Here is a 24,756-nt window from a genome sequence, read left to right as displayed (position 1 = left end):
TTTTTTTTTACAAAGAGGAAAGGAGAGGGATAGAGAGTTAGAAACATCGATGAGAGAGAAACATCGATCAGCTGCCTCCTGCACACCCCCTACTGGGGATGTGCCCGCAACGAAGGTACATGCCCTTGACCGGAATCAAACCTGGGACCCTTCAGTCCGCAGGCCGATGCTCTATCCCAGGGGTCCTCAAACTTTTTAAACAGGAGGCCAGTTCACTGTCCCTCAGACCGTTGGAGGGCCGGACTATAGTTTTAAAAAAAACTATGAACAAATTCCTATGCACACCGCACATATCTTATTTTGAAGTAAAAAAACAAAACAGGAACAAATACAATATTTGTATTTGCATGTGGCCCGCGGGCCGTAGTTTGAGGACCCCTGCTCTATCCACTGAGCCAAACTGGTTAGGGCAAGACTTCTGATTTTTTTTGTTTGTATAATTGACTGAAGTGGGGAAAATGTCTTACCTTGAGTTGGACAGACTGGTTCTGTATAAGAAAGCGTTGCTCAATCATGATGATGATGATATGGTTAAATAAGAATTTAAGGAAAATGAGATTAAATTTCCTTGGAGGTTTCCTGGAATAGTTATGGTCACATGGTTCATATTCTGGACCAGGCTGATAGTTTTACTTGGTGTAGCAGGCAATGGGGAGAATCTCCCAAAAGCATACGAGTAAATTTTTCTTTGTCGTCATGATTACCTCATACTTGGATACACAGAAAACAGTCAAATCATATTGACTCATTTGATTGTCTAGTGTTGAATGTAGGATGGCCCCTAAAATTGTCTTTGCTTCTATGCTAGCTATTAGCAGCACTGAGATGAGACTCTAATTAGTTGTTTTGTTCCTTTTTTTTAAATCCTCACCTGAGGACTACTTAGAAGAAGGGGGGGGGGGGGTGAGAAACAAACAGTGATGTGAGAGAGAAACATCAACGATTGGTTGCCTTCCGTACATTCCCGACTGGGGATCGAACCTGCAACCCAGGTATGTGCCCTGACCTGGGATCAAATTGGCAATCCTTCAGTGCACAGGATATTGCTCAACCAACTGAACCACTCTGGCTGGACTGTTTTTGTTCCTTTTGAGCTGTGTAGTGGAAAGGGCAAGGAAACTTTTAAACTTTAAAAGGGGGAAAATATCCTCTAATCATTAGAGCTTTATCCCTGAGATGGAGGGAGGAGGAGGAGGAAGTGCTGATAAAAGTATAAATTTTAATAGCTCTCATTTCTATTGAGTATTTACTGTGTTCTATGCACACATTAAATGCTGTACATACATTATTTGTTTAATCCTTCTACAACTTTATGAGGAACTACTTTTATTTCTATTTTCAGATGAGGAAAATGAGGTGCAGAAAAATTACTTTTCCATGGTTACATAACTGGGATTTGAATCTAGATAGTCTGACTCCAGAGCTTGTGTTCTAATGGACTATGCTGTGTACTCAGTGTGGTGACAGTCTTTACTTGTCCCATTTATACTGGCTCTCACCCTGGATAAGTGTCTTTTTGAGTAGCTGAACAAGGTGGTTGCCTATTTCTCTAATCTCTGTGTTGATTTACAGGTGAGCATGTTAGGGAAAGGATTTGGTGATGTCAGTGAAACTAAAAGTGGCAGCACCACAGGCTCCCAGTTCTTGGAGCAATTCAAGACTGCTCAGGCCCTGGCTCAGTTGGCAGCTCAGCATTCTCAATCTGGAACCACCACCACCTCCTCTTGGGACATGGGCTCCACCACACAGTCCCCATCGCTGGTGCAGTACGGTGAGAAAAATGGAAAGTGGATTGAATTCTTTAAGCATTGGAGCATTACTGTCAAGCGGCTGGCAGGAGTAGGGGGTGGAGAATATGTCCTGACGTGAGGAAAAGGGCTGCCGACTGGCTAGTTTCCCACACTGATTTCCCCTAGTGAGCCGGGCTGACTTCAGAAAGCTGGGGAATAATAAAAAGTCTATAATAAAAGGCTATAAATTCTTTCATTAAATTTAGCTTTATACATATTTGTAGTCTTGTGTTGACCTGGGGATTTTTTGGAATTCCCTCGATTTACCTTTAGTGTTTGAAAACAGCATATTCCCTTTGGAAAGGTTCATGGACTTGTCCATTTTATGACTTTATACTCTAAACATGGACAGTTCCTAGATTCTTGTCTTACACAGGCAGGGTAATAGTGTTGATTCAATTAGGTCCCTAGGCTCTACATCAGAACAAATATGATCCAGTGATTGTTACCTACAGACATGAGATAATGCCTTAAAAGAGGACCTGTTTATATGAGTTTCTGATCCTGAAGGCCTGGTTCCTGGCTCTAGAGCAGGATAATAGCATTTTCTTGAGGTTCACCAGTATCTCTGGCCTTATACATACTGGGTTTACTCATGCAGATTTGAAGAACCCAAATGATTCAACAGTGCACAGCCCCTTCACAAAGCGCCAGGCTTTTACCCCATCTTCAACCATGATGGAGGTGTTCCTTCAGGAGAAGCCACCCGCAGTGGCCACCTCCACAGCTGCACCTCCACCGCCCTCTTCTCCTCTGCCAAGCAAATCCACCTCGGCTCCACAAATGTCTCCTGGGTCTTCAGACAACCAATCCTCCAGCCCTCAGCCGGCTCAGCAAAAACTGAAACAGCAGAAGAAAAAAGCCTCCTTGACTTCTAAGGTACTTGAACTTTTAGATATATATTACCCTAGGGCAGAGGTTCTCAACTTGTGGGCTGTGACCCCTTTGGGGGTCGAACAACCCTTTCACAGGGGTCGCCTATGACCATCGGAAAACACATATATAATTACATATTGTTTTTGTGATTAATCACTATGCTTTAATTATGTTCAATTTGTAACAATGAAAATACATCCTGCATATCAGATATTTACATGACGATTCATAACAGTAGCAAAATTACAGTTATGAAGTAGCAACGAAAATAATTTTATGGTTGGGGGTCACCACAACATGAGGAACTGTATTAAAGGGTCTCGGCATTAGGAAGGTTGGGAACCACTGCCCTAGGGCGAGAGGGTGTATGATTTGGGAATTGAGATTGTAAGAGTATAGTTTGGGAAATTGAAGCACGAGGTTTTTTTTATTAGTCTTACAGTAAGGTTACAATAAGCCATTATTTTCTCTTCTCTACAGATTCCTGCTCTGGCTGTGGAGATGCCTGGCTCAGCAGATATCTCAGGGCTAAACCTACAGTTTGGGGCATTGCAGTTTGGGTCAGAGCCTGTCCTTTCTGATTATGAGTCCACTCCAACCACGAGCGCCTCTTCAAGCCAGGCTCCAAATAGCCTCTATACCAGCACGGCCAGGTAGAGGAAACGTCCGTCATAAGGCTTCTTTTATTAGGTTTTTAACCACTTTTTCTAAGTCTCTTGCTGATAGTTCGAACTCTGGGGATGACAAGACTCGGACTGAGTGAGAAAATAATAGCCACTTTTAAAAAGTAGCACTATAAAATATCATTACTAGGATCATCTGTAACTCTAAACAGAGGGAAATATACGCTTTGAGTACTTCTAGAATGGTCAGACACAGTTCTTAGAGATGTGTACCGTACCTCTAATGGAAAGTACCTTGGCATCTGCCACAGCTAAAAATGCTTTTGACACTTTTAGCCCTTTGGTTTGGGACTTAGGCCTATGAAGAGTATAACTTTGAACTCCTAAGAAGGAGGTAGCATTGATATGTTATACAGATTAAAAGGAACCGTTCCAATAGAAACTTTCCTACCTCCTCTGATACTTCAGGGAGGGCCATCTTAAGCAATAGAAAATCCTGGAGGAATTTTAGGGGACTGAGCTGCTTTTCTCAATCCTTAGAATTAAAAAAATAAAATAAAATAAATAGATGTTTGCCCCTAGCCTAGATATATTGAATCATATGCCATTAATGCATGAGAATATTTCAAAAGTTTCTTCCAGAAAGTTCTACCAGTAACCTTATATTTAATGGGGTTTTAGAATTACTTAAAATGCATATGAGCAAAAGATAACGCTCTCATGCTAGCGTTCATGCTATGATGAAGGGACCCAGAGTAGTGTATCCTTTCTACTGACCTTTAGCCTCTTTTTCTTGTAACAGCAGAATATAGGGGGGACAAGAAATGTTTTAAACTCCATTCTTAATTCAAATACTTAGCTCTGTAGGATATGGAAATGCATTCAGTTGTCAGGAGAAAATGGTGGTGGTTTCTTTTATTTGTTGCTGGAAATTTTCTTTTTGATTGAAATCAACTTTAGTAGTCAATCTCCACTGTTTCCTTAGTATCAATCAATCTGCTTTATTTAATTTCTCTGATAGATTCCTTCTTTATTACCCACAGTGAATCTTCATCTACAATTTCATCTAATCAGAGTCAGGAGTCCGGTTATCAGAGTGGCCCAATTCAGTCAACAACCTATACCTCCCAAAACAATGCTCAGGGCCCTCTGTATGAACAGAGATCCACGCAGACTCGGCGGTACCCCAGCTCCATCTCTTCATCACCCCAAAAGGACCTGACTCAGGCAAAGGTAGTGTCTTCATGAGCCCCTGGGCATTGATTACAGGGGTCCTCAAACTACGGCCCATGGGCCACATGCGGCCCGCCAAAAACATTTATCTGGCCCGCCGGGTATTTTTGCCGCCGCTGCCTGTCCTGCTTAGCAGCCGACTCATCCCGGGCCCGCAGTGCGCATGTGTGGAATGTCTGAGGGACAGTGAACTGGCCCCCTGTTTAAAAAGTTTGAGGACCTCTGGATTAAAAGAATAGTGGGCAGGGGCCTATTAATATTAGCGTTTTGTTTCTTGACAAATAGTGCTAAGACACCTCAGAAGTGCTGATTGAGAAGCTAATAAAAGTACATTTCTGTGGTTGGTGAAATAAAAAGTTATTTTTAGCAAACCTGGAGACTCAGAACCAGAAAACTATTCTTCCTGCACTCAGGAGTCATTCTTTCTAGTAGAATCAGTCTCAGTGCCTGTGTTCTGGATGGATTGCAGGAAGCGCTGATTGCTAGCATGCTGGGTGCATAGCAGTAGACCTCACCTTGCCATGTCTTGGCTTGGTGAGGGGGATAGCTTATGCCAGCGGTGATGTGTAGGGACTGTCAGATGCAGCCAGAAAAATAAGTGACTTGGCTGAACTACCTTACTCCCCCCCCCCCCCCCCCCCCAAGGGATCACTGGATTTGGGCTTTTTCCTGCAGCTATTTGGATTTGGGATATATTCAGCAATCTGGGGGTTGCTTTCTGTTGCTTTGGGTCACACAGGGTTTATGTCTCTTTGTTTTTGTTTTCCTTTGTTTGCTTGTTTATTTTTTTTGTTGTTTTAATATATTTTTACTGATTTTAGAGAGGAAGGGATGGGGAGAGAGACAGAAACATCAATAATGAGAGAGAATAATTGATCGGCTGCCCCCTGCTGGAATAGAGCCTGAAACACAGGCATGTGCCCTTGATTGGAATCAAACCTAGGACCCTTCAGTTTGCAGGCCAACGCTCTATCCACTGAGCCAAACTGCCTAGGCGCCCTGGTCAGCAAACCTAGGCTCTTTGGCCCCTTGAGTGTGGTTCTTCCACAAAATACCACGTGCGGGCGTGCATGTACAGTGCGATTGAAACTTTGTGGCCCATGCGCAGAAGTCGGTATTTTGTGAAAGAGCCACACTCAAGGGTCCAAAGAGCCCCATGTGGCTCACGAGCTGCAGTTTGCCGACCACTGGCCTAGGGCATCTTTGTTTTGTTGTTAATTTTTGTTTTTATTTTGTTTGGATAGTCGATTATGTTAATTTACAGAATTTTGCTGGAAATTAAGCTCTGTCAGTGCTAATTTAATCTGTTCACTTGAATTTATCTGTTTATCTCCTGTTTTTCATATCAGAATGGCTTCAGTTCTGTGCAGGCCACGCAGTTACAGACCACGCAATCTGTTGAAGGTGAGTGTTCTACAGGTTTTTTTCCTCCCAGTTGTAGTATTCTTCTTTTTCTTTTTTTGTTAATCTTCACTAAAGGATATTTTTCCATTGATTTTTTTTGAGAGAGTGGAAGGGAGGGGGAGAGACAGAGAAAGAGAAAAATTGATTGGTTGCCTCCCACATGCGCCTGACCAGAATCCAACCCGGGACCCTTCAGCCTGAGGGCCTACGTTCTGTCCACTGAGCCAAACCAGCTAGGGTGTGTAGTGTTTTTCCTGTCCTTTCATTATTTTTGCATTTCCTAGATTGTAGTGAAAATAGCCCGGCTCAATGATCAGAACATCTGGTTATAGTCTTAGCTTGGTTCTGTCTTGTTGTTTAATCTCAAACCATCCTAACTTTTAGGTTTTCTGTCTTAAAATGGTGATAATCCCCTTGGTTCCCTTCACTGGGTAAAGGAGATCAGTGCTGTGAAATGCTTGCAATTGAAGAACAGAAAAGGATTCTACCTAAACACAAATGATCCATTATTAAATAACTCTCACTCTTATCTTTGGGATAGCCAGCCTAGGACTATAGTCATCTCTCATTTCTTTTTAGAAGTTTTTTTTTTTAATATGTTTTTATTTATTTTAGAGAGAGGAAGGGAGAGGGAGAGAAGCATACATCGGCTGCCTCCTCCATGCCCCCTACTAGGGATGGGGCCCACACCCTGGGTGTGTGCCCTGATGGGACTCTAACCAGCAACCTTTTTGGTGCATGAGATATGCTCAGCCAACTGAGCCACACCAATAAGCATTGTCCTTCCTCTGATGAGGTGACTTCCTTTCTTCATTTCCAGGTGCTACAGGCTCTGCAGTGAAATCTGACTCACCTTCTACTTCTAGTATCCCCCCTCTCAGTGAAACGGTATCTGCAGCTTCCTTATTGACGACTACCAATCAGCACTCGTCCACTTTGGGTGGCTTGAACCACAGTGAGGAGATTCCAAATACTACCACCACACAACACAACAGGTGATTTGGGGTGAGGATTGGAGGTTAGAGTTGGTAAAGTAGCAGTTGGTGAGAGCTCTTTGGTTTTATCTTATTAATCCTCTACCTGGCACAAGTCACATTAGCTAAGTAGATTACCTAAAAGCTATGGGAAGTAAAGACAGAGGAGGATTATTTTCCCTTTTCAACATCCATTCTACCTTTGCTCACTAGCCCTGGCTGGCTATTTTGCTGACTGTATTATCTCAGATTTCCTTGGTCCTATATTCTGTCTTAATTTCTTGCTGTGTTGTTCTTTTTTTTTTTTTTTTTTTAAATATGTTTTTATTGATGTTTAGGAAGAGAGGAAGGGAGAGGGATAAAGAGATAGAAACATCGACGAGAAAGAACCATCGATCGGTTGCCTCCTGCATGCCCCCTACTGGGGATTGAGTCTGTAGCCCAGGCAAGTGCCCTGACCAGGAAGTGAACCTGTGACCTCTTGGTTCATGGATGCTCAACCACTGAGCCAAACTGGCCAAGCTCTTGCTATATTCTTAATTCAAGCTTTAGGTCAGGTGACTATAGCACTGTGTCTTATGACAACCTCTTTTTTTTGTTACAGTACGTTATCTACTCAGCAGAATACCCTTTCGTCATCAACATCTTCTGGGCGTACTTCAACATCCACTCTTTTGGTAAGTATGTTGCTATAAAAGAATTGTGGGTTTTTTATACTTACAACTATCCAACCATAAGATTCTCCTAAGGGATTCTGGGGTGGCAATCTTGTAAGAAAGAAGTAAAAGGATATTTGAAGTCAAGAGAGGCAAAAAAAAATCCAGAAGTATTGCAAAGCTGTGGGCCAATTCTCCAAGCCCTGGAAGTGACTTTTCCTGAATCATTGTGTGACTTTTTTTTTTTAACTGAAGCTGGGTGGGGCTTTTGTATGCTACAAGAACTTCTGTAAGAATATCTTTCCTAACTGATACAGCCATTTTTATTCGTGGTCTGAGATATGCTGAACGTGAGTCCTGAAAATCATCAGTGTGACTCTGAGCATCCTGTGAAAGTAGAGATGAGATAAGAGCTTTTGGTCAAAGAATTAATTTCACTGTTGTGATTTATAGCAACTATTTAATTACTCTGAAATGGTAAGGAAGACAACTAACATTTGGGACTAAGGTGTCTGGTTTGCCAGAAGCCTAGGAGAAGATAATGGGGGCTAAGGCTTTCTAGGAGTCTGTTGTTTCTCAAATATACAATTTCATGTTTATTAGGACTTTTTCCTGTCCCACGACTGGTCTTGTGCTGAACTAATGAAGAGTGTAGGAGAAAAGGCTATGACATATTTTTCACATTTAAACTATCTCTGTTTTCTTATTGGCCAACCAGTGTTAGTTTTGGGGGAGTTTGGTTTGTCCCTACTCTCTCTGCTGCTGTTTCTGAACAGTGTAATGGTGTGCAGTGGGTCTTTCGTTACCATTCTTATCAGATGACTCTTAGGGAATGTCTACCTGTAAAGTATTTAGTAATTTCTTCTAATTTGGCAGAGGACACTCTGGTACCATTCCTCAGCCTTTTTAATTGGGAAGTTGAGTGATGATATAATCAACAGCAGGGATTGTTGATCTTTCCTGACCGGTTAGACTAATTGCTGTTTCCTCCTCCTCTCTTCCACCGCTCTCTTTTTGAAGCACACAAGCGTGGAGAGTGAGGCGAATCTTCATTCTTCCTCCAGCACTTTCTCCACCACGTCCAGCACAGTCTCTGCACCTCCGCCAGTGGTCAGTGTCTCCTCCAGTCTCAATAGCGGCAGTAGCCTGGGCCTCAACATAGGCAGCAACTCCACTGTCACAGCCTCGACTCGAAGCTCAGTTGCTACAACTTCAGGTAGCCCTGCATAGAAAAGGTGGATGGCATTCCTTTGGGATGAAGGAGAGAAATAATTGTGTGACAGCATAAAAATATAATTTCTTTTTTAGGAAAAGCTCCTCCTAATCTCCCTCCTGGGGTCCCGCCATTGTTGCCTAATCCGTATATTATGGCTCCAGGGCTGTTACATGCCTACCCGGTAAGTGAGACTTTGGGGTCTTCTCCAAAAGATGAAGATAGTGTGGCTACCTTTATAAATCTGGCTTCGGGTGGAAGACTATAATTAAAATATAGGATAGATGAGTGGTTGTTGCATGAAAGCAAGGCTTCAATCTTTGTAGTTTTGAGAGAAAAAAATAACAGTTTTTAGAGAGGAACGACTAAATGGAGGCCAGGCCCTCTGTTGTATATTTTCTCTGTGAAATACATATTCTCGGTTTCAGAAGCCAAAGGCCAGAATGTCCACCTAATATCCCTTTTAATTTCTTAGAGAATTATTTTCTCTAGTTGAATTGATTCCCTATCTCTGAGGGTCTTTGCTGGAACTTTGGTCAGACCAAAGTTCCCAACTCTATTGGGTCTACCTGAAAATAGGTGGCTGACAGTAGTAGCTTTTTGCAAACAGGGGGTTGAGGGTAGAAATAGGTGACATCTGTAATACTGTAAAAACTATATATTTAAATTTAAAAAATTCTTTTAAATTGGTTTTGGAGAGAGGAAGGGATGGAGGGAGAGAAAAACATCAATGTGAGAGCGAAACATCGTTCGGCTTGGCTGCCTCATAGGGATCAAGCCTGCAATCTGGTCAGGAATCAAATCGGCAGCCTCTTGGTGTATGGGATGACACCCACACCAGCCCAGGGCTAAGCCATGTTTTGAAAACTGTAAGAGACAGGCTGGTTGAACAGAAAGTAAGAGCAGGCTATTCATGTATGACTTGTGTAAGACACCAGTCTAGTTGAATCACTAGTATGTAACTCAAGGAAAGTTTCAATACCTTTCATGAATCACTTAATCTGTTTGTATTTACTTCTTTCCTCTTAAAGGAAACAATCTGTCTTCTGTTCTTCCCTAAAAATGAGGATGAATGGTCTGTTGATTTACCTTGTTTCCTAGCTCCTTGGTTTGCTAGCATCATGACCAGTCCACATTAGTATTCTTATATGCTTGTATCTTTCAGCCACAAGTATATGGTTATGATGACTTGCAGATGCTTCAGACAAGATTTCCATTGGTGAGTATGTGATGTAGGGCTTGGGAAAAGAAAGTAATCTTAAAATTAGTGTTGGGGGGATTATTTTCACATGTTCAGTTGGTAAGTCATAGCTCTTTCCCAACCATTACTTCATACACACACTTTAAGATATATCAGAGTATGGTGTCTTGGGGAGTAGCTCTAATAGAAGATAACTTAAAAGAAAAATCAGAGTTGTGGCATCTTTGAAGTAAACAAATTTTATCATTCTATAACTCAGGGTACCTGGAACTCTCAAGATGCTTTCTGTATGTTTCAGACACTTTGAATTCTAGAAAGATCTATTTTCTCAGTAGTAGTAGACTATTAGGGTTAATTATCTACAGGTTTGAGAATATTACTGGTCCTGGTGGACTTGGTGTGTTTTACACTGGGCATACCCGTAGACCTTGCTTGACTGTGCTCATGGCCAGGCAGGGGGGACAGTGTATGCAAGAGTAATTTGGAGTTTGTGCTAGTTCTAGCCAGCCTATTCGGTGGCTGGATAAGTTGCATTACTTCAACATTTTCCTGCCTCTCAGCAGAGAGGAGAATAGTGGCATTGAATCTCTGCTCTTTTAATTCTCTCTTCTAGGATTACTACAGCATCCCATTTCCTGCACCCACCACGCCGCTGACTGGGAGGGATGGTAGCCTGTCCAGCAACCCTTATTCTGGTAGGACTGGGATAGGGCTAAATAAAAGGAGATTGTGTTGAGATTGGTGGCAGAAACGTGATTAGTAGCAGGAAGGGACCCAGTTCAGTTAAGATCTTTGGCAGAAATATAGAATGGATGTGATGAATCAGTATTGGTAGATTCAGAATCCTGCTAAAGATGGGCATGTTGCAAGTTTTTCCTTATCTTTTTGTTGTCTCCCTGTGATTCCAGATGATATTTTGACATGGTTTTCAGACATTCTCCAGGAAATGCAGTGGTTGAACTGACCGTCCTCTGCTCATCTCTGCTCCTTACCCTACTCACAGGGGCAGTCTCATTGCCATTACCTTGATTGTCCATGGGCCTTCACTGATCTACCATTTTCTTGACCTATCATTGTTTTTTTGAATCTAGCATGTAGTGTTCCCATGGAGGGAGAGTTGGGGGAGATGAAGTAAGACGAGTAGGCAGGGAAATCATGCAGGAACTTTATTCTGAGAGCCTGTCTCTGCTACAGCATTGCACAGTCATTTGACATTAGTCCTTGACAGCACTGTGCTTGCTGTGTGCTGGGCAGTGCTAAATGGAGCTGCAAAGAAATGTAATTCAAATTTAACAGGATTTTCTGGAATCATGGGAAACCAAAAGTAGTAATTCTGCATTGGTGTGGGGGGCTGAAAGAGGCAGGTACATTTAGCCTCTCCTGTCACAGGTGACCTCACAAAGTTTGGCCGTGGGGATGCCTCCTCCCCAGCCCCGGCCACTACCTTGGCCCAACCCCAACAGAACCAGACGCAGACTCACCACACCACGCAGCAGACATTCCTGAACCCGGCGCTGCCTCCTGGCTACAGTTACACCAGCCTGCCATACTACACAGGGGTTCCGGGCCTCCCCAGCACCTTCCAGTATGGGCCTGCTGTGTTCCCTGTGAGTACCTGGGCTTGGTCTTTCCTTGTGGTAAAGTATCCTAACCCTAGACTATCCTAGCTGCTTTCAAGGACTTTAATAATGGATAAAGCAGAACAGTTTCTCTTTCTGGCCTGGGGGAGGGAGTGGGGCTGGAATTGGGGGTATTGGGATAAGGATTACCTGTTACTAGAATTAGCTAAAGTAGGAATATGATAGCATATAGCTTTACTCCCAGACTGTCTTTCATTCCCTGCTATCACTGCCCTTTTCCCTTCTTTCAACGTACCATTTCTTGACTTGACGGATTTTAGAAAGTTGGTAGGGAGCCTATTTCATTCACTAAGTGAACTGTAGTCAGCCTATATCACAATGGGTAATCATCTGAATGCTTCAGTCCCTGAACGAAGACCGGTAGGGTGAATGGTACTCTGCTGCCATTTCACAGCAGTTCTGGCCTTTTCACTCCTTAGGTGGCTCCTACCTCTTCCAAGCAGCATGGTGTGAATGTCAGTGTGAATGCATCGGCCACCCCTTTCCAACAGCCAAGTGGATATGGGTCTCATGGATACAACACTGGTAAGCTTACCTTGACCCCAGCTGTCAGTGGTGTCTGTGGGATGTTATTAAATGAGTTTCAAGGAGGAAGACTGTGCTTGATAAAATAAGGTTCTCTTGGTGAGGGTGTGCTGCTGCTCATGTATGATTGCTAATGACTGCTTGTGTGTCTGCCTGAGCAGCCCCAACAGAGGAGCTTGATACTAGACCATATATTCACTCATGACAGGGATGGCCTGGAGCATGTATTGGCTATTAGCATATGCTGGCTGGCCTAATATTTGGGTGGGAAGCAAGGCAAGGGGCCCCAAGATTTCATTGAGATGTTAATGGAGGCAAGTGTTAATATGTATGGTACCGATCATACAAAAGGGTCATATTTACTGAATAGAAGGGTTAAATGGTTTCTTTGCTAGTGTGCTGTAGTAGACTTAGCATATATATCTTTGTAGTACTACTTTTTTTATGTGGCCCCTTTTAAATCCCAAGCTAGGAGACCTAAAATGTGGTTAGAAAGAATTAGGGTATGAGTATAGGCATACCTTGGAGATAATGTGGATTCTCTTCCAAACCACCATAATAAAGTGAGTTGTAGTCTTTGATGGTGGATGGTCTTGCCTTCACTTTCCAAAAAATGCAACACTTGTGAGGTGCAATAAAACGAAGTATGCCTGTACTCAATAAAGTGAGAGTTGGACCTTTAGGTTCCTTCACTTGTATGGCTGGGCTCTTTGCAAAATCCATTTGCACATCTGATGGCAGAGAGGGAAATGTTGGAATCTCCTGAATGGGTACTGACTTAAAAGATTCTTAGTCCATCCCTTCCTTGTTCCTGTACCTGACAACCTATACTCCACTTTTGGAGGACAGGGAGTAAGAAAAGGAGTCTTTGAATAAAACAATTCCACCTACTTTTTTCATTGATTTGTAGATGAATATGGGTGGGGGGAGGAGGATGGGTTTGAGGATTGTACTTCAAAAATCTCTGCTCAGTTATGGTTTCATGATGATTTGGATGGAGCTGCATCTGCATTCTTCACCCTTGTGTGGCCTCCAAGTTGATAAATTGCCCAAGGTTTTAATAATTTGGAAACTCTGAGCTGAGCACAGATGGCAGTTGGTCTGGGAACTAACAGCCAGGTGGAGTTTTGAACTGTGTTGTATGACTTAGATCAAGATTTAAACTCAAGAAATCCTGAGGCACCCATTGAGATTTAATATCTAGGAACCCTGGTGGCTATTCCTCTCACTGAGCACGATCCACCCTAACCCTTGGGGAAGTATTATAAGCTCTTTGATTTGGAATGGCCCCATTCCAAGATTAGATTTAAGTTTTAGCTGGACCAGGTTCAAGAATAGCATACCTGGTTCTGGAAATCGGAGCTTCTTACCTCCCTTGGGATTTCAGAAACTCTCTAACAGCCCTTTTGAGAACCCCCAGTTCCCAGCCCCACAGAAGGTTGTCATCCCATTCCTCATCAACCTCTAAATTCATTTATTTTTATGTATTTGATTCCTTTTAGGAAGAAAATATCCACCCCCTTACAAGCATTTCTGGACGGCAGAGAGCTAATTTGGCCCAAGGCTGGGGGCTCTGTTTTGTGTGTGTGTATAAATTTGCACTGAAGTCTTGTTTCAGAAACCAGACCACTGAGGAGAGCCTGCTGAGCTGAGGCCATGGCCTGCGTGGCTTGGGGAAATGAGTTGGTGGATACCTTCTGGGCTTTTGAACTTGCCCTTCCCCCAGTTCCCTCTCCCCCATGTGTCTGACCCTGTCTTACCCATTTCGAGTTCAAGCGGTGCAGCACCTCCGAAGCATCAATGCACACACCTGCTGTTGCTTTTGTTTTCTGGAAGGCATGTAGTTTCAACTTGTAACAAAAAATATTTGTAGTCTTCAATAAACTGTGGTATTTCTTTAGCTAACTCTGGCGTTCTTTCCGTGCATGTCTTTCTGGACACTAGGATCCAATGTTGTGCAGTGGCTGAAGGGTGGAGGGTGGCCTTTTCAATCAAACTCCAGCATAGCCAAAGAACTGGTAACTTTTCAGTATGGTGATTTTTATGAAGGTGGGGGAGGGGAAACAGTCTCAGTTTCCAACCTGTTGATTGGTTGGTAAAGAAAGTTATTTGTAGAAAATCCCTGATTCTCCATGCTTATTATAGCTCTTCACTTTCCATTTAGATCTTCCCCTTGCCTCTGACATAAGCAGGGGGGACGGGGGGAGGAAAAAAGGTTTAGTGTCATGTCATGGTGAAAGGTAGAAGAGATGGTGTTCAGAGCTGTTGTTGGAGAAGTATCTTCAAGGCTTAATTTCCACATTTGGTTCCCTCAGGCCAAGTGGCTGGTTGAGATCTAATAGAGTTTTGAGCGACCAGCCAGTTGATGACTCAGGCTGTGGAAACTGTGCTAGCCTGGAGCATTGTTCTTAGTCCCTTCAGGGATTGTGGAATATTAGTGTTTTGCACTTGTGGGTGTAGCTAATGATGTGTGGGAGAGGTTTGGTTAGACATCCTGGACTATAGAAATTCTAATCCCCATTCAATCCAACTAGTACACCACCAGCCCTTTGTTTACAGTTAACTTGCACAGTGAGACCACCATTCTTAGTTCATTGGAAACCCCTATATTACTTCCTTTGTTCCTGGCCTGCTGGAGTAATTTTGTCCTGGGGGTGTAACCAACTTTCCAAGGGGAGAGTGGTTCTTGGTTCTGGGTTCTCCTCCCTGTTGTCCACATGGTGTTAGTATGATCATCATGTTTGGGAATCGGTTATAGAAGGGGATTTTGATTCTTGGAAGGAAAACAAGAGAACTCGAGCCTGAGGAGCTTTCTAATAATTGGTAAAGGGTAGGTAGGGACCTCTAATGCTTACACTGAGGCTATTATGGCAACTACAAGGAGAAATCTCTTTTCCCCCCTGTATTTCCAGTCCCTTTATCCAATATCCAACTTAAAGCCTCTGGACTATAAGCTGGTTTTTAGCTAGTCCAGCCTCTGAAAAGAATGAAACTAAATTGCTCCTTACCACCCAGTTTGAGAGTCAAGTTAGCCATTTCTTCCATTTGTGTGGGATGACCAAGGGGTCTCAGCAAGCTGTTTGAGTCTTTGCAGTAAAATTCAATCATTATCTCATTTTCCTAAAGAAATGTTCTATTTATTTCCTGTCTATTCCACTTTACTCAAACCTTCCATATAAGCCTCATCAGCATAGCCTTTTCCATACAAAAAATAAGCTTGTTTTTTCAAGTTAGGCCTACTGCCGGTGATTTACCAGATGGGCTCCTGGGATTTGAAAAAAGGGAAGGGGAAAAATACTCGATCCGGTCATATATTGTCCCTGTCTTTCACTTTAGTGCCTAGAAAGCATGGAGTTGATACTTTGGACACGGGGAAGTATTTTCTCATGCTTGCTTTCTGTAGTTCTGTTCTTTCTCCTAGTTGGTGTTTGCTCCTCCCTGGAACTATCTGGACTTGTGATGTGGGAGGGGTTTCCAGGTTAAGATGCCACTTCTATTGGGAAGATTCTAAAGTGGCTGTCTAAGGTGGGCTTAACTTTTGATGGCTGCCTTTGTCCTAGACATTGGGAGGATTTGGGTTCTGGAGTTTGAAGGGGGATTGCTGCTGAATTGCGGGTGAATGGAGGATTCTTCGTTTGTGATTTGGTCACTTCAGTATAGTGTTTCTAAAAGACTCTTCTGTCAAAGTAATCCTAACAGCAAAGGAGAAGGCTCCAAGAACATAGACTAAAATACAAAGTTTTTCTGAAGTTTCATTTTATCTCAATTCATGAGAACTAATATATCTTTTAAAATCATGCTTTAAATTCCTAGTTAAATTTGAGTTACTTGGCCTCAAATCTTTGCATACAATTTTAGTAAGATAAAATGCTGGATTAGCTTACCTGATGGCTTTTTCCCTATATCCTTGACCTTTTGCCCCAGGAGATAGACTATGTGTATTTCAGTTGAAGGAGTATAAATTAAAATGAGGACTTGTATTACTTTGGTTTCCTTTACGTTGTAGTGGTGGTAGAGTTTTTCAAAAGGAAACAAGTGAGTTGTTAAGAGTATGGATTGAAGCCTTTATCTCATGGAGAAGCTAAAGTTGTAAACTAGAGTAACATTTAGGTTTTGTGTTCCACCGAGACTGCAGGAGATAGCCTATTCCTATAGGCCTTCCTCATTCCCCTTTCCTTAAAATGCATAGACGGATCTTCATCTTTATGCCAGCTCGTAAGTATACAGCCTGGAAGCTCCAAGATTAGAGAAGCTGGACTAAGCTGAAGCTCTGAGAATAAAAGTACTCTTGGAGGTGGAATTGAACTGCTTCTCTAATACTTACCTTATGCTGTGAAAGCACGGATTTTGAGCCCAGGAGTGTCTCTTCATGAACAGGAAAAGAGCCAGAGTACCTGTCTTCTGGAGCACGACCGAGTGCAGTTAGGGTGGATTGACTTGAAATGGACATTATAAGTGTAATACATTCCTGTTGGGCTTTGCTACCGAGGTGTTTTGAAAACTATGTACTAGTGAGTTTGGCTGTTTCCCCTTGTCCCCCCAAAACCCACTCACCTCACTCTCACAATATACTCAGTACACACCTGGAAAGGACAAGAGAACCCTTCGCTAGCCTTTGTGCCATGAGCTCTTATCCCTCAAGACTGACCTGAAGTTGGAAAAACAGACCAAATTCCCTTGCCGTGCTATAGCTAGAAAGACTTCACATGTCACTCACCACCTCCCAGGGAGAGGGATCAGGCAGCTAGCTGAGCTAATCCTCCTCTGTTTCCTCCTCCCCCAGGTGTCTCAGTCACCTCCAGTAACACGGGCGTGCCAGATATCTCGGGTTCTGTGTACTCCAAAACCCAGGTAGGTGCCTGGCTCTGGATGGAAGTGGAAAAAGAGAGATGGACATAGAGAAGATGGAGTTGCATTGATAGAAGTGAGCAGGAACAGCCCTAACACCTGTGAGCAGGTGTCAGGAAACCCATTCTACTAGCAAATGATTCATCTTTAGACTTTACTTTCTCGAGGAAGCTTAAATTTAGTCTTCAGGGAGGGAGAGAACAAATGAGAAATGTCATAGGAAGGTTGGAAAATTTTAATGTGTCATGTGATTTATTGTGTAATTGGTCTTTAACTTACGCACACCCAAACTTTTCATAACTTTTTTTTTTTAATATATTTTATTGATTTTTTACAGAGAGGAAGGGAGAAGGAGAGGGATAGAGAGTTAGAAACATTGATGAAAGAGAAACATTGATTCAGTTGCTTCCTGCACACTCCCTACTGGGGATGTGCCCACAACTAAAGTACATGCCCTTGACCAGAATTGAACCTGGGACTCTTCAGTCCGCAGGCCAACGTTCTATCCACTGAGCCAAACCGGTCAGGGCATAACTTTCAAAGAGAATGAATATGGAATGAAGGGAAGTAAGTTCATTCCCTTCTTTGTAAGTATATCTATAATAAAGAGTGGGAAAGGAGTGGGCAAAGCCCATGTCAATAACTAAAGTGAAGCATTTGAATTATCCACAGATTTTTTTTTGTTTTTTTTTCTCTCCCACCACCATAAATAATTTAAAGTTTCATATAAAGTATTAGGAGTTATAGTGGAGTGCTTCATGGCCAAGACCTTTAACACTAAAGATAACTCAGCATTTCTTTTGAAAAAAATCCATGGAGTTCCTATTTTTACCCAACTCCAGAGATAGGGGTGCTAAGGAGTAGTCAGCAGATTTCACTATGTTTGTATATGACAGATTTTATAAAGTGCTTTCACATCCAGCTTCTCATTTGGTCCTTACAACTAAGAGGTCAATAAGCATCCCTGTTTTATATATTAGAGAACAAGCTTAGAGAGTAATTTTCTCAGGATCACACAGCTATTAAAGTGCAGAACTGAGACTGAGACTTGAATATCTGACTTCAGGTGCAGCATTCCTTCTATGACACCATACTGCTTTTTGAGGGTGGGAGAGCTTGGGCTCAAATCCTAAGGATTCATTGCTCATCCCTTTTACTCTCTCCTCCCATCCTCCTGGATAGCAATCCTTTGAGAAACAAGGTTTTCATTCCGGTACTCCTGCCGCCTCCTTCAACTTGCCTTCAGCCCTAGGAAGTGGGGGGCCCATCAATCCAGCCACAGCTGCTGCCTACCCACCTGCCCCCTTTATGCACATTCTGACCCCCCATCAGCAGCCGCACTCCCAGATCCTTCACCATCACCTACAGCAGGATGGCCAGGTAATAGCCCTCCCTCTCTCCTTCTCTTCCTCTTCCTTCTTACCCCTTAAGACTGCCTCCCCTTTCCTTTTCTTACCCTTCCTCACCACCACCTCCACCCAATTCTCCCCAGCGCCAGCCATGGGCACACAGCACATCACAGACACAAGCGCACATAACACGAGTGGCCGGCAAAGGAGATGTCAGAGAAGGGGCCAGACTGAAACCTAATTCTGCCCAATTCCTTTGGTGCCTTTCTCCTCCACCTCCTCCCATATCACAGTTTTCCTCATCCCATCAGACCTGGGTCACACCTTCCCTCTTACCCCTCCCAGCCCTCCCCCTTCCCTCACATTATAGCTTTCCCTTCTAATAATGGTGGAGTTCTATTGTCAAAGTTTGTCCCTTTATTTTCCATATATCCTGGTTCTGCCTCAGCTACCATATTTGCAGATGATTCTCTGTTGCCAGCGCCAGCAGGAGGAGCAGGTAATGAAACTGAATGATATGCTTGAACCCACTCCTTTTCAGTCCCCATTACACCTCCACAGCCTTAGGGAATTTGAGAAAAGTTTGCACGATCACAAATCGGGATACACAAACACAAACACCTTGCTGAGCTCTCTGGCCTCCCATTCCTCTCTTGTCCTCCCCTCCTCAATGCTCTCTTTCTTTCTGCCCTTCCCCGCCTCTGGGAACACTTGGTGACTGCAATGGAAAGGATTCTTGGGGCAGCATCTGAAGCCTGGGGCCTTGAGACTGTCTCTCCACCTTGCCTGTAATGGGCTCCCAGATATGATACATGTGGCAGGGTGGGGAGCCATGGGATGGTACAAGTGACCTCTCCTCCACCATAGGTGCCTGGGGAGCTGGAATAAGGGCTGCTTTGCTCTCAAAGGCAGCTTTCCAAATGAGGCCTTCCTGGGGATTAATGAAAATGAAATCGCTTGTGATCACTCATGTTCAAGAGGCCATAATTCTCTCTAGAGAGTTGCCTTTTCTCAGAGCAGGGGGGTGGGGGGAGGAGAAGGTACAATTGAAAATGAGTAGAACTGATTCACTGTCTAATCGCTGAAGGTATCTTGCCCTCTTTTCATCTTTCCCCTGTTTAATGGGTTTTTTGCAGGGATTTTTGCTGCTTTTTGTTTGTGTTTTGTTTTTGTTTGTTTTTTTTGTTTTGGTTTTTTGGTCAGAGGTGCTTTAGCAGCCATATAAACCGAATTTTCTGTGGTTGAGAAGCTTCAGAATAGTTTCTAAGCAAGGGGAATGGGAAAGCAAGATAATTTCCAAATCTCCACCTGAAGATGTCACAAATTTGTCACACTAACTAGACACCTTTTTCCTCCCCATCATCCTCCCATTCCCCTGCAGACGGGCAGCGGGCAACGTAGCCAGACCAGCTCCATCCCGCAGAAGCCCCAGACCAACAAGTCTGCCTACAACAGCTACAGCTGGGGGGCCAACTGAGGCCCTGGCCCTCTCTTCCTGGTCCCATCTTCTGAGAGGGCTTCTCAGCCTGGCAACTATGGAAACAGCATCAAAGAGAGGAATGTGGAGGGGTTCCGCTGCCCCACCCTCACCCCCAGTGGCCCACCCCATGCCTCAGCTTCATGTCTGTTCATTCCCATACCATCCCCACTCTGTTGTATGTATTATAGGATTTGTATTTTCACTCCCCCCCCCCCCTTTCCTTTCCTCCTTCCCCCTTGCATTCAAGATTATGAAACTTTGCTGTGGGCCCTGCCCTTCCTTTTCCTCCTGTTCACCCTGGTGGTGTATGGGTGAGGTGGGGAGGGGGGAACCCCCAAATATATATCAGCCCAACAGCCCTATGTCTCCTCCTTTATTATTAGGAAGCAAAACAACAACAAAAAATGGCGTCATGAATATGAACAGCATTGTCAGATGGATTAGTTGAAGTGGTTTTTTTTTTTTTTTTGTACTGTGTCTTCAAATTTAATGGATTAATGTGTCTTGTATATATAAAAAGAAAACATCTACCTTCAGCCTCTGCCCATTCTTGCTCCGTCTAGGACATCCTCAGTCTCGCGGATGACCAGCTTGGTGAATAAATATTACTGTACCAACTGGGCCTCTTCTAGCAGGCCCCGAAGGCAGTGGAATAAAATGAAATCTTCATCCTTTAAGAACACCTCTGACCTTAATGATTTAGTATTGTGCCCTTGAGGGGATTCTCTTCCCTTCTCCCCTAAGAATTTCACAGCCTGTTGCCTGGAAAGAACCACCTCAAATCTTCATTTCCTTCAAAAACTGCTACATATACGGCAGATTTCAGGCAGTAAAGGGAGTGGGAGAGTGGATATTGGGTGGAAAGGGAGAGGATTAAGGAGCTGAAAGAAATGCCTTTGTAAAGTCAAAGTATAATTTAGCTGAGTCCAAGCAAGTGAATTGCAAAGTAGGGCAACATGCACTGTGTGCTGGGAAAACTGAAGTTTGGGGCCCAATTTTCCTAGTAGTTCTTGCTGCTTGAGTGGTTTCATTTTCCATAGCTATATCCAACCCCTAAAAGGAGTCTAGAGGAAGGCCAGGGATGAGATCGGGGTAGGAGTGCAGGAGGGAGAGGCTTTGAAAGCCATGAATGATAGGGAAAGGGGGATACTGAAGAGCCCCAAATTATTTCTTCTCTTCGAGACTCCACTAGATTTCCCTTGGTCTCTCACAAAGCCTTTATTCTGCTGGTTGTAAAGCCTGCATAGAAAAATTAAAATAATCCTGTATGGTAATAAGCTCCTTAGCTGGAGAGATGAAGTGCATGTGTCCCCTTAAGTCCGGGGAGTTGGGTACTGAAGGAGCTTGATGAAATATTTTGTCCATCCCACTTGGACTTCACTGAGGCCAGTCAAGAAGGCGCCAGGTGGTTTCCGATGGAGGACTGGTCGTCCACGGGGGTGGTGAACCGGCGGTGAGGGCGGGCGCGGGACCGGTTCATTTGTGCGGATGGGCTGCTCTCGGGCGGCTTTATCGGCACCATGAAACCCTCGAGACACCGTATTGGGCCGGGTTGGTCGGCAGGAGAGACAGGTGGTCCTTGGAAGATGAAAACTCTGGACGCCCACTACCAGAAAAAAACAAACGAACTGCTGCTGCGAAATGAAAGCCTTTCGCATTTGAGAGGCCCGTCTGCCCCGCCCCCTCCGCGTCCTGCTTACGGCCATTTTACGACGGGTGTCGATCGCAGGTTTGCTTTCCGGCAGCGTAAGCTGACTCTTCGCTTAGTTTCCGACGGCGTAGCCCCGGCTTTCCTCCCGGTGTGAATGGGCCTCAGGTGGGCTTTGGAGGTTCGAATCCCAGTACGGGAATGAGCCTCTTTGACCTCTTTCGGGGCTTTTTCGGCTTTTCTGGACCTCGGAGGTGAGAATGGATCCGGGTCGGACAAGGGAGGGGGGGTCTTCTGAGGGGAGCTTGACCTCTGACACCGTATATTTGGAAAAACATCTATCTCCACTCCAACTCCTGTGGAGAGAACAGAAGTCACAACATTGAACACTCACCCGCGACAGTAACCAAGGCGGTCGTTAGGAGGAAAAGCAACAGCTTAAGCCTTTCTCCAATCGGGGGTGATGCAACAGGGCCCGGGCGGGGAAGACAGTGGGGCTTCGGGGTGGAGGTCAGTGAGCGCGTGAGCAGGACCTTGGGAGGAGGGAGGGGCGGTGTTTGGGAGGCGTCGCGAGGTGAGGACTACCTGATTAAAAACATACCCCGATGGCCAGTCTTCTGATCCTCACACCAGCTCCCCAGACACCTGTTCTTGTCCCGCTTTGCCACCCATGAGTTGATTTCATGGTTGAAGGAGTGAGTGCTGATATTTTGGTGGCCGATCTGCCTCCACCCCAGCCACAGGGATCCCTTTTTTGGAGGGATGACTCGAGATGAAGATGAGGATGACGATGAAGAAGAAGGAGGAGCCACCTGGGGCCCTGGGAGCTCGAGGTTTGAGGGTCCCCAACCCCCTGAGGAATTTGGCTTCGGCTTCAGCTTCACCCCTGGAGGAGGGATGCGTTTCCACGACAACTTCGGCTTTGATGACCTAGTACGGGATTTTAATAACATCTTCAGCGAGATGGGGGCCTGGACCTTGCCTTCCCGTCCTCCTGGTGTGTGGCTGCCCCTGAGGGAGAACCTATGGTTTCTACTGGGTTGGTGGGTGAAATAAAGAGCCTGCAGAAAGTAGTTGGGGGGTGGGAAGTGTGAGAAGACTGATGATTTCAAGGGGGATTAAGAGATCCCAAGTCCTTTCCCTCCCCCAGCATCCATACACTTGCCATCTTTCTGCAGAACTTCCAGGTCCTGAGTCAGAGACACCTAGTGAGAGATTGCAGGAGGGACAGACACTTCGGGACTCAATGCTTAAGTATCCAGATAGTCACCAACACAGGATCTTTGGGGGGGTCTCGGAGAGTGATGCAAGAACTGACTCTCCAAAACCAGCACCAGACTGGGGCTCCCACAGACCTTTTCATAGGGTGAGTACATCTGAGCCGGAAATGAAAGCCTGTGGGAGACACCTAATAGAGTGCGAAAACTGAAATCCTTGTTGGAATCTAACAGACTTGGGTTGAAATACTGGGCCCTCCACTTAGTGTATTTATCTGTTTCCTATATTAAGCTGCTTGTAGTATTTTCTCTGGAGGAAAATAGGAGTTCTGCTTTTTCTTTAAAAAAAACAAACGAAGCACTGGTCTATGTGATTCTTGGACAAGACAGGATTATTGGGGGAGGTCAGGAAAGTAACAGTTCATTAAGGCTTTTTTTTTTTTAATATACCATCCCCACTTTTACTTTTTTTTTTTTTTTTTTTTTCAATCCTCACCCAAGGATATGTCTTTATTGATAGAGAGGTGGAGAGGAAGGGAGAGGAACATCAATACTGGTAGGTTGCCTCTGCACACATCCTGATGGGGGATCAAACCTGCAACCTGGGTATGTGACCTGACCGGAAATCGAACCCAAAACCCTTCATTGCAGGGGATGACACTCCAACCAACTGAACCACACCAGCCAGGGCAGAAAGGCTTTTTTGGTAGAAGGATACATAAAAAGCTAGGAAAGAGAGAATGAGTAAATAAAGCGATCGCGAATGGGATCATCTGGGGAGAGGTGGTTTTGGAAGTTGGGAATATTTTGGGTTCTGTGACTCCTCAAGTTTCAGATTGAAAGATGTCATTTCATCTCCTTTGGCTTCTGCAGTTTGAGGATATGTGGCCTGTGACCCCCCAGTCTAGAGCCAAAGAGGACAAGGGTGAGTCTGAGAGGACATCTACCAGCCCCTGTTGTTCTTCAGAAGTTCTCTCTGTTCTCCCTCCCGAAAGTTTCTTCCTGACACACTTGTTCCTCCTTTCCCTTAGACTCTTTCTTTCCTGTTTCTTCTCTCTGTCCTTCTAGATCTTGATTCCCAGGTTTCCCAGGAGGGCCTTGGCCCAGTTCTGCAGCCCCAGCCCAAATCCTATTTCAAGAGTGTCTCTGTGACCAAGATCACTAGGCCAGATGGGGTGAGTTGGGGAGAAGGGTAAAAGGAACTGTGGCTAAGGATGTTTTGGACAGAGGGATCTTTGTAAAGAAACCAGGGACCTCACCTTTAGTGATGTGAAGGCTATGGTGGGGGCTTCTCCTTGTAGACAGTAGAGGAGCGCCGGACTGTGGTGGACAGTGAGGGCCGAAAGGAAACCACAGTAACCCTTCAAGAAGCAGATGGCAGTCCTAGAGCTGGTAAGTGAAGAGTGTGAATCAAAGGGATCCATCTTTTAATTCTTTGGAAAAGGAAAACCCTTACTCTCCTACTTTTTAATATTATTCCCATCCTTTGCCTCTGCCTCGCCATTTAGTGTGTCTATGTGTATCACTTTCTTTCTTAGATCCAGAACCACCAACAGCTCCGGCCCTGGATGATGCCTTTTCCATCCTGGATTTATTCCTAGGTCGTTGGTCCCGGTCTCGGTCCCAGTAGCCTTGTTAACCCTCAGAGGCCTTCATGTTCTTCCCACCTCCCACCCTTTTCTCACCATCAATGGGCTTAGCTTCTCCTCCTGTCACCTCAGGGCCTTGGTGTGTGGAACAGTGAATTGGGGGCATGTCAGTGTCATTCATGCAAACTGACCAATAAAACCCTTATTTATGCTAATTTCTTGGTCTTGGTTTTGTTAAGGTTGTTCCACTTTCTAGCACCATCCAGGGTTTCCTAAATTATCATGGCCCAAAACCGTCTCCTTGTTTCTTAATATTTTGTTCTACTTCCAAAACCCGATTTGATAAGTAAAGATCAGGTACCAGTAGAAAATAATTTTCCTCTTGGAGGAGATAGGATATGTAGAGATAATCCCAAGAGCATTTCCAGACACGGATGCATCAGATTCTAAAAAAAAGCAAGAGTGCTTGGAATTGTAGGGGTAACTGCTT

The 24,756-nt window shown here is 44.3% G+C and overlaps 2 protein-coding genes and 1 non-coding gene across 26 annotated transcripts in view; all 3 read left to right on the top strand.

Moving 5' to 3' along the window:
- Positions 1-20,492, top strand: part of UBAP2L (ubiquitin associated protein 2 like) — a 45,498-nt gene extending 25,006 nt beyond the window's left edge. For 7 of the 24 annotated variants that reach the window (XM_014461146.2, XM_023759248.1, XM_023759243.1 and 4 more), the window contains 17 exons: positions 1,573-1,771; positions 2,392-2,669; positions 3,147-3,319; positions 4,333-4,522; positions 5,872-5,926; positions 6,747-6,921; positions 7,505-7,577; positions 8,577-8,772; positions 8,865-8,953; positions 9,935-9,988; positions 10,584-10,665; positions 11,360-11,577; positions 12,030-12,135; positions 16,919-16,986; positions 18,166-18,363; positions 18,781-18,831; positions 19,714-20,168. In XM_014461146.2, the coding sequence (XP_014316632.2) occupies positions 1,573-1,771; positions 2,392-2,669; positions 3,147-3,319; positions 4,333-4,522; positions 5,872-5,926; positions 6,747-6,921; positions 7,505-7,577; positions 8,577-8,772; positions 8,865-8,953; positions 9,935-9,988; positions 10,584-10,665; positions 11,360-11,577; positions 12,030-12,135; positions 16,919-16,986; positions 18,166-18,363; positions 18,781-18,831; positions 19,714-19,809 (2,301 nt within the window). In that variant the 3' untranslated portion in view covers positions 19,810-20,168. The other 17 variants (XM_023759249.1, XM_014461156.2, XM_014461157.2 and 14 more) reach the window with 9 other exon arrangements.
- LOC111827330 lies at positions 10,382-10,517 on the top strand. The gene has a single exon (XR_002830843.1). It is a non-coding gene; the product is annotated as a small nucleolar RNA SNORA58 (small nucleolar RNA).
- Positions 20,493-21,461: 969 nt separating the features above from the next.
- On the top strand, positions 21,462-24,481 carry HAX1 (HCLS1 associated protein X-1). Its single transcript, XM_006095099.1, has 7 exons — positions 21,462-21,714; positions 22,198-22,457; positions 22,639-22,826; positions 23,551-23,602; positions 23,746-23,852; positions 23,979-24,069; positions 24,216-24,481. Exons 1-7 carry the CDS (start codon positions 21,662-21,664, stop codon positions 24,305-24,307), a joined length of 843 nt encoding a protein of 280 aa, XP_006095161.1. The 5' UTR covers positions 21,462-21,661; the 3' UTR covers positions 24,308-24,481.
- The last annotated feature ends 275 nt before the right edge of the window (positions 24,482-24,756 follow it).

The sequence above is a fragment of the Myotis lucifugus genome, unplaced genomic scaffold (assembly GCF_000147115.1).
Source record: "Myotis lucifugus unplaced genomic scaffold, Myoluc2.0 scaffold_151, whole genome shotgun sequence".
In the NCBI taxonomy this organism is placed as follows: Eukaryota; Metazoa; Chordata; class Mammalia; order Chiroptera; family Vespertilionidae; genus Myotis; species Myotis lucifugus.
Note: the sequence above shows the minus strand (reverse complement) of the source record. Positions and strands in the feature narration are given on the sequence as shown.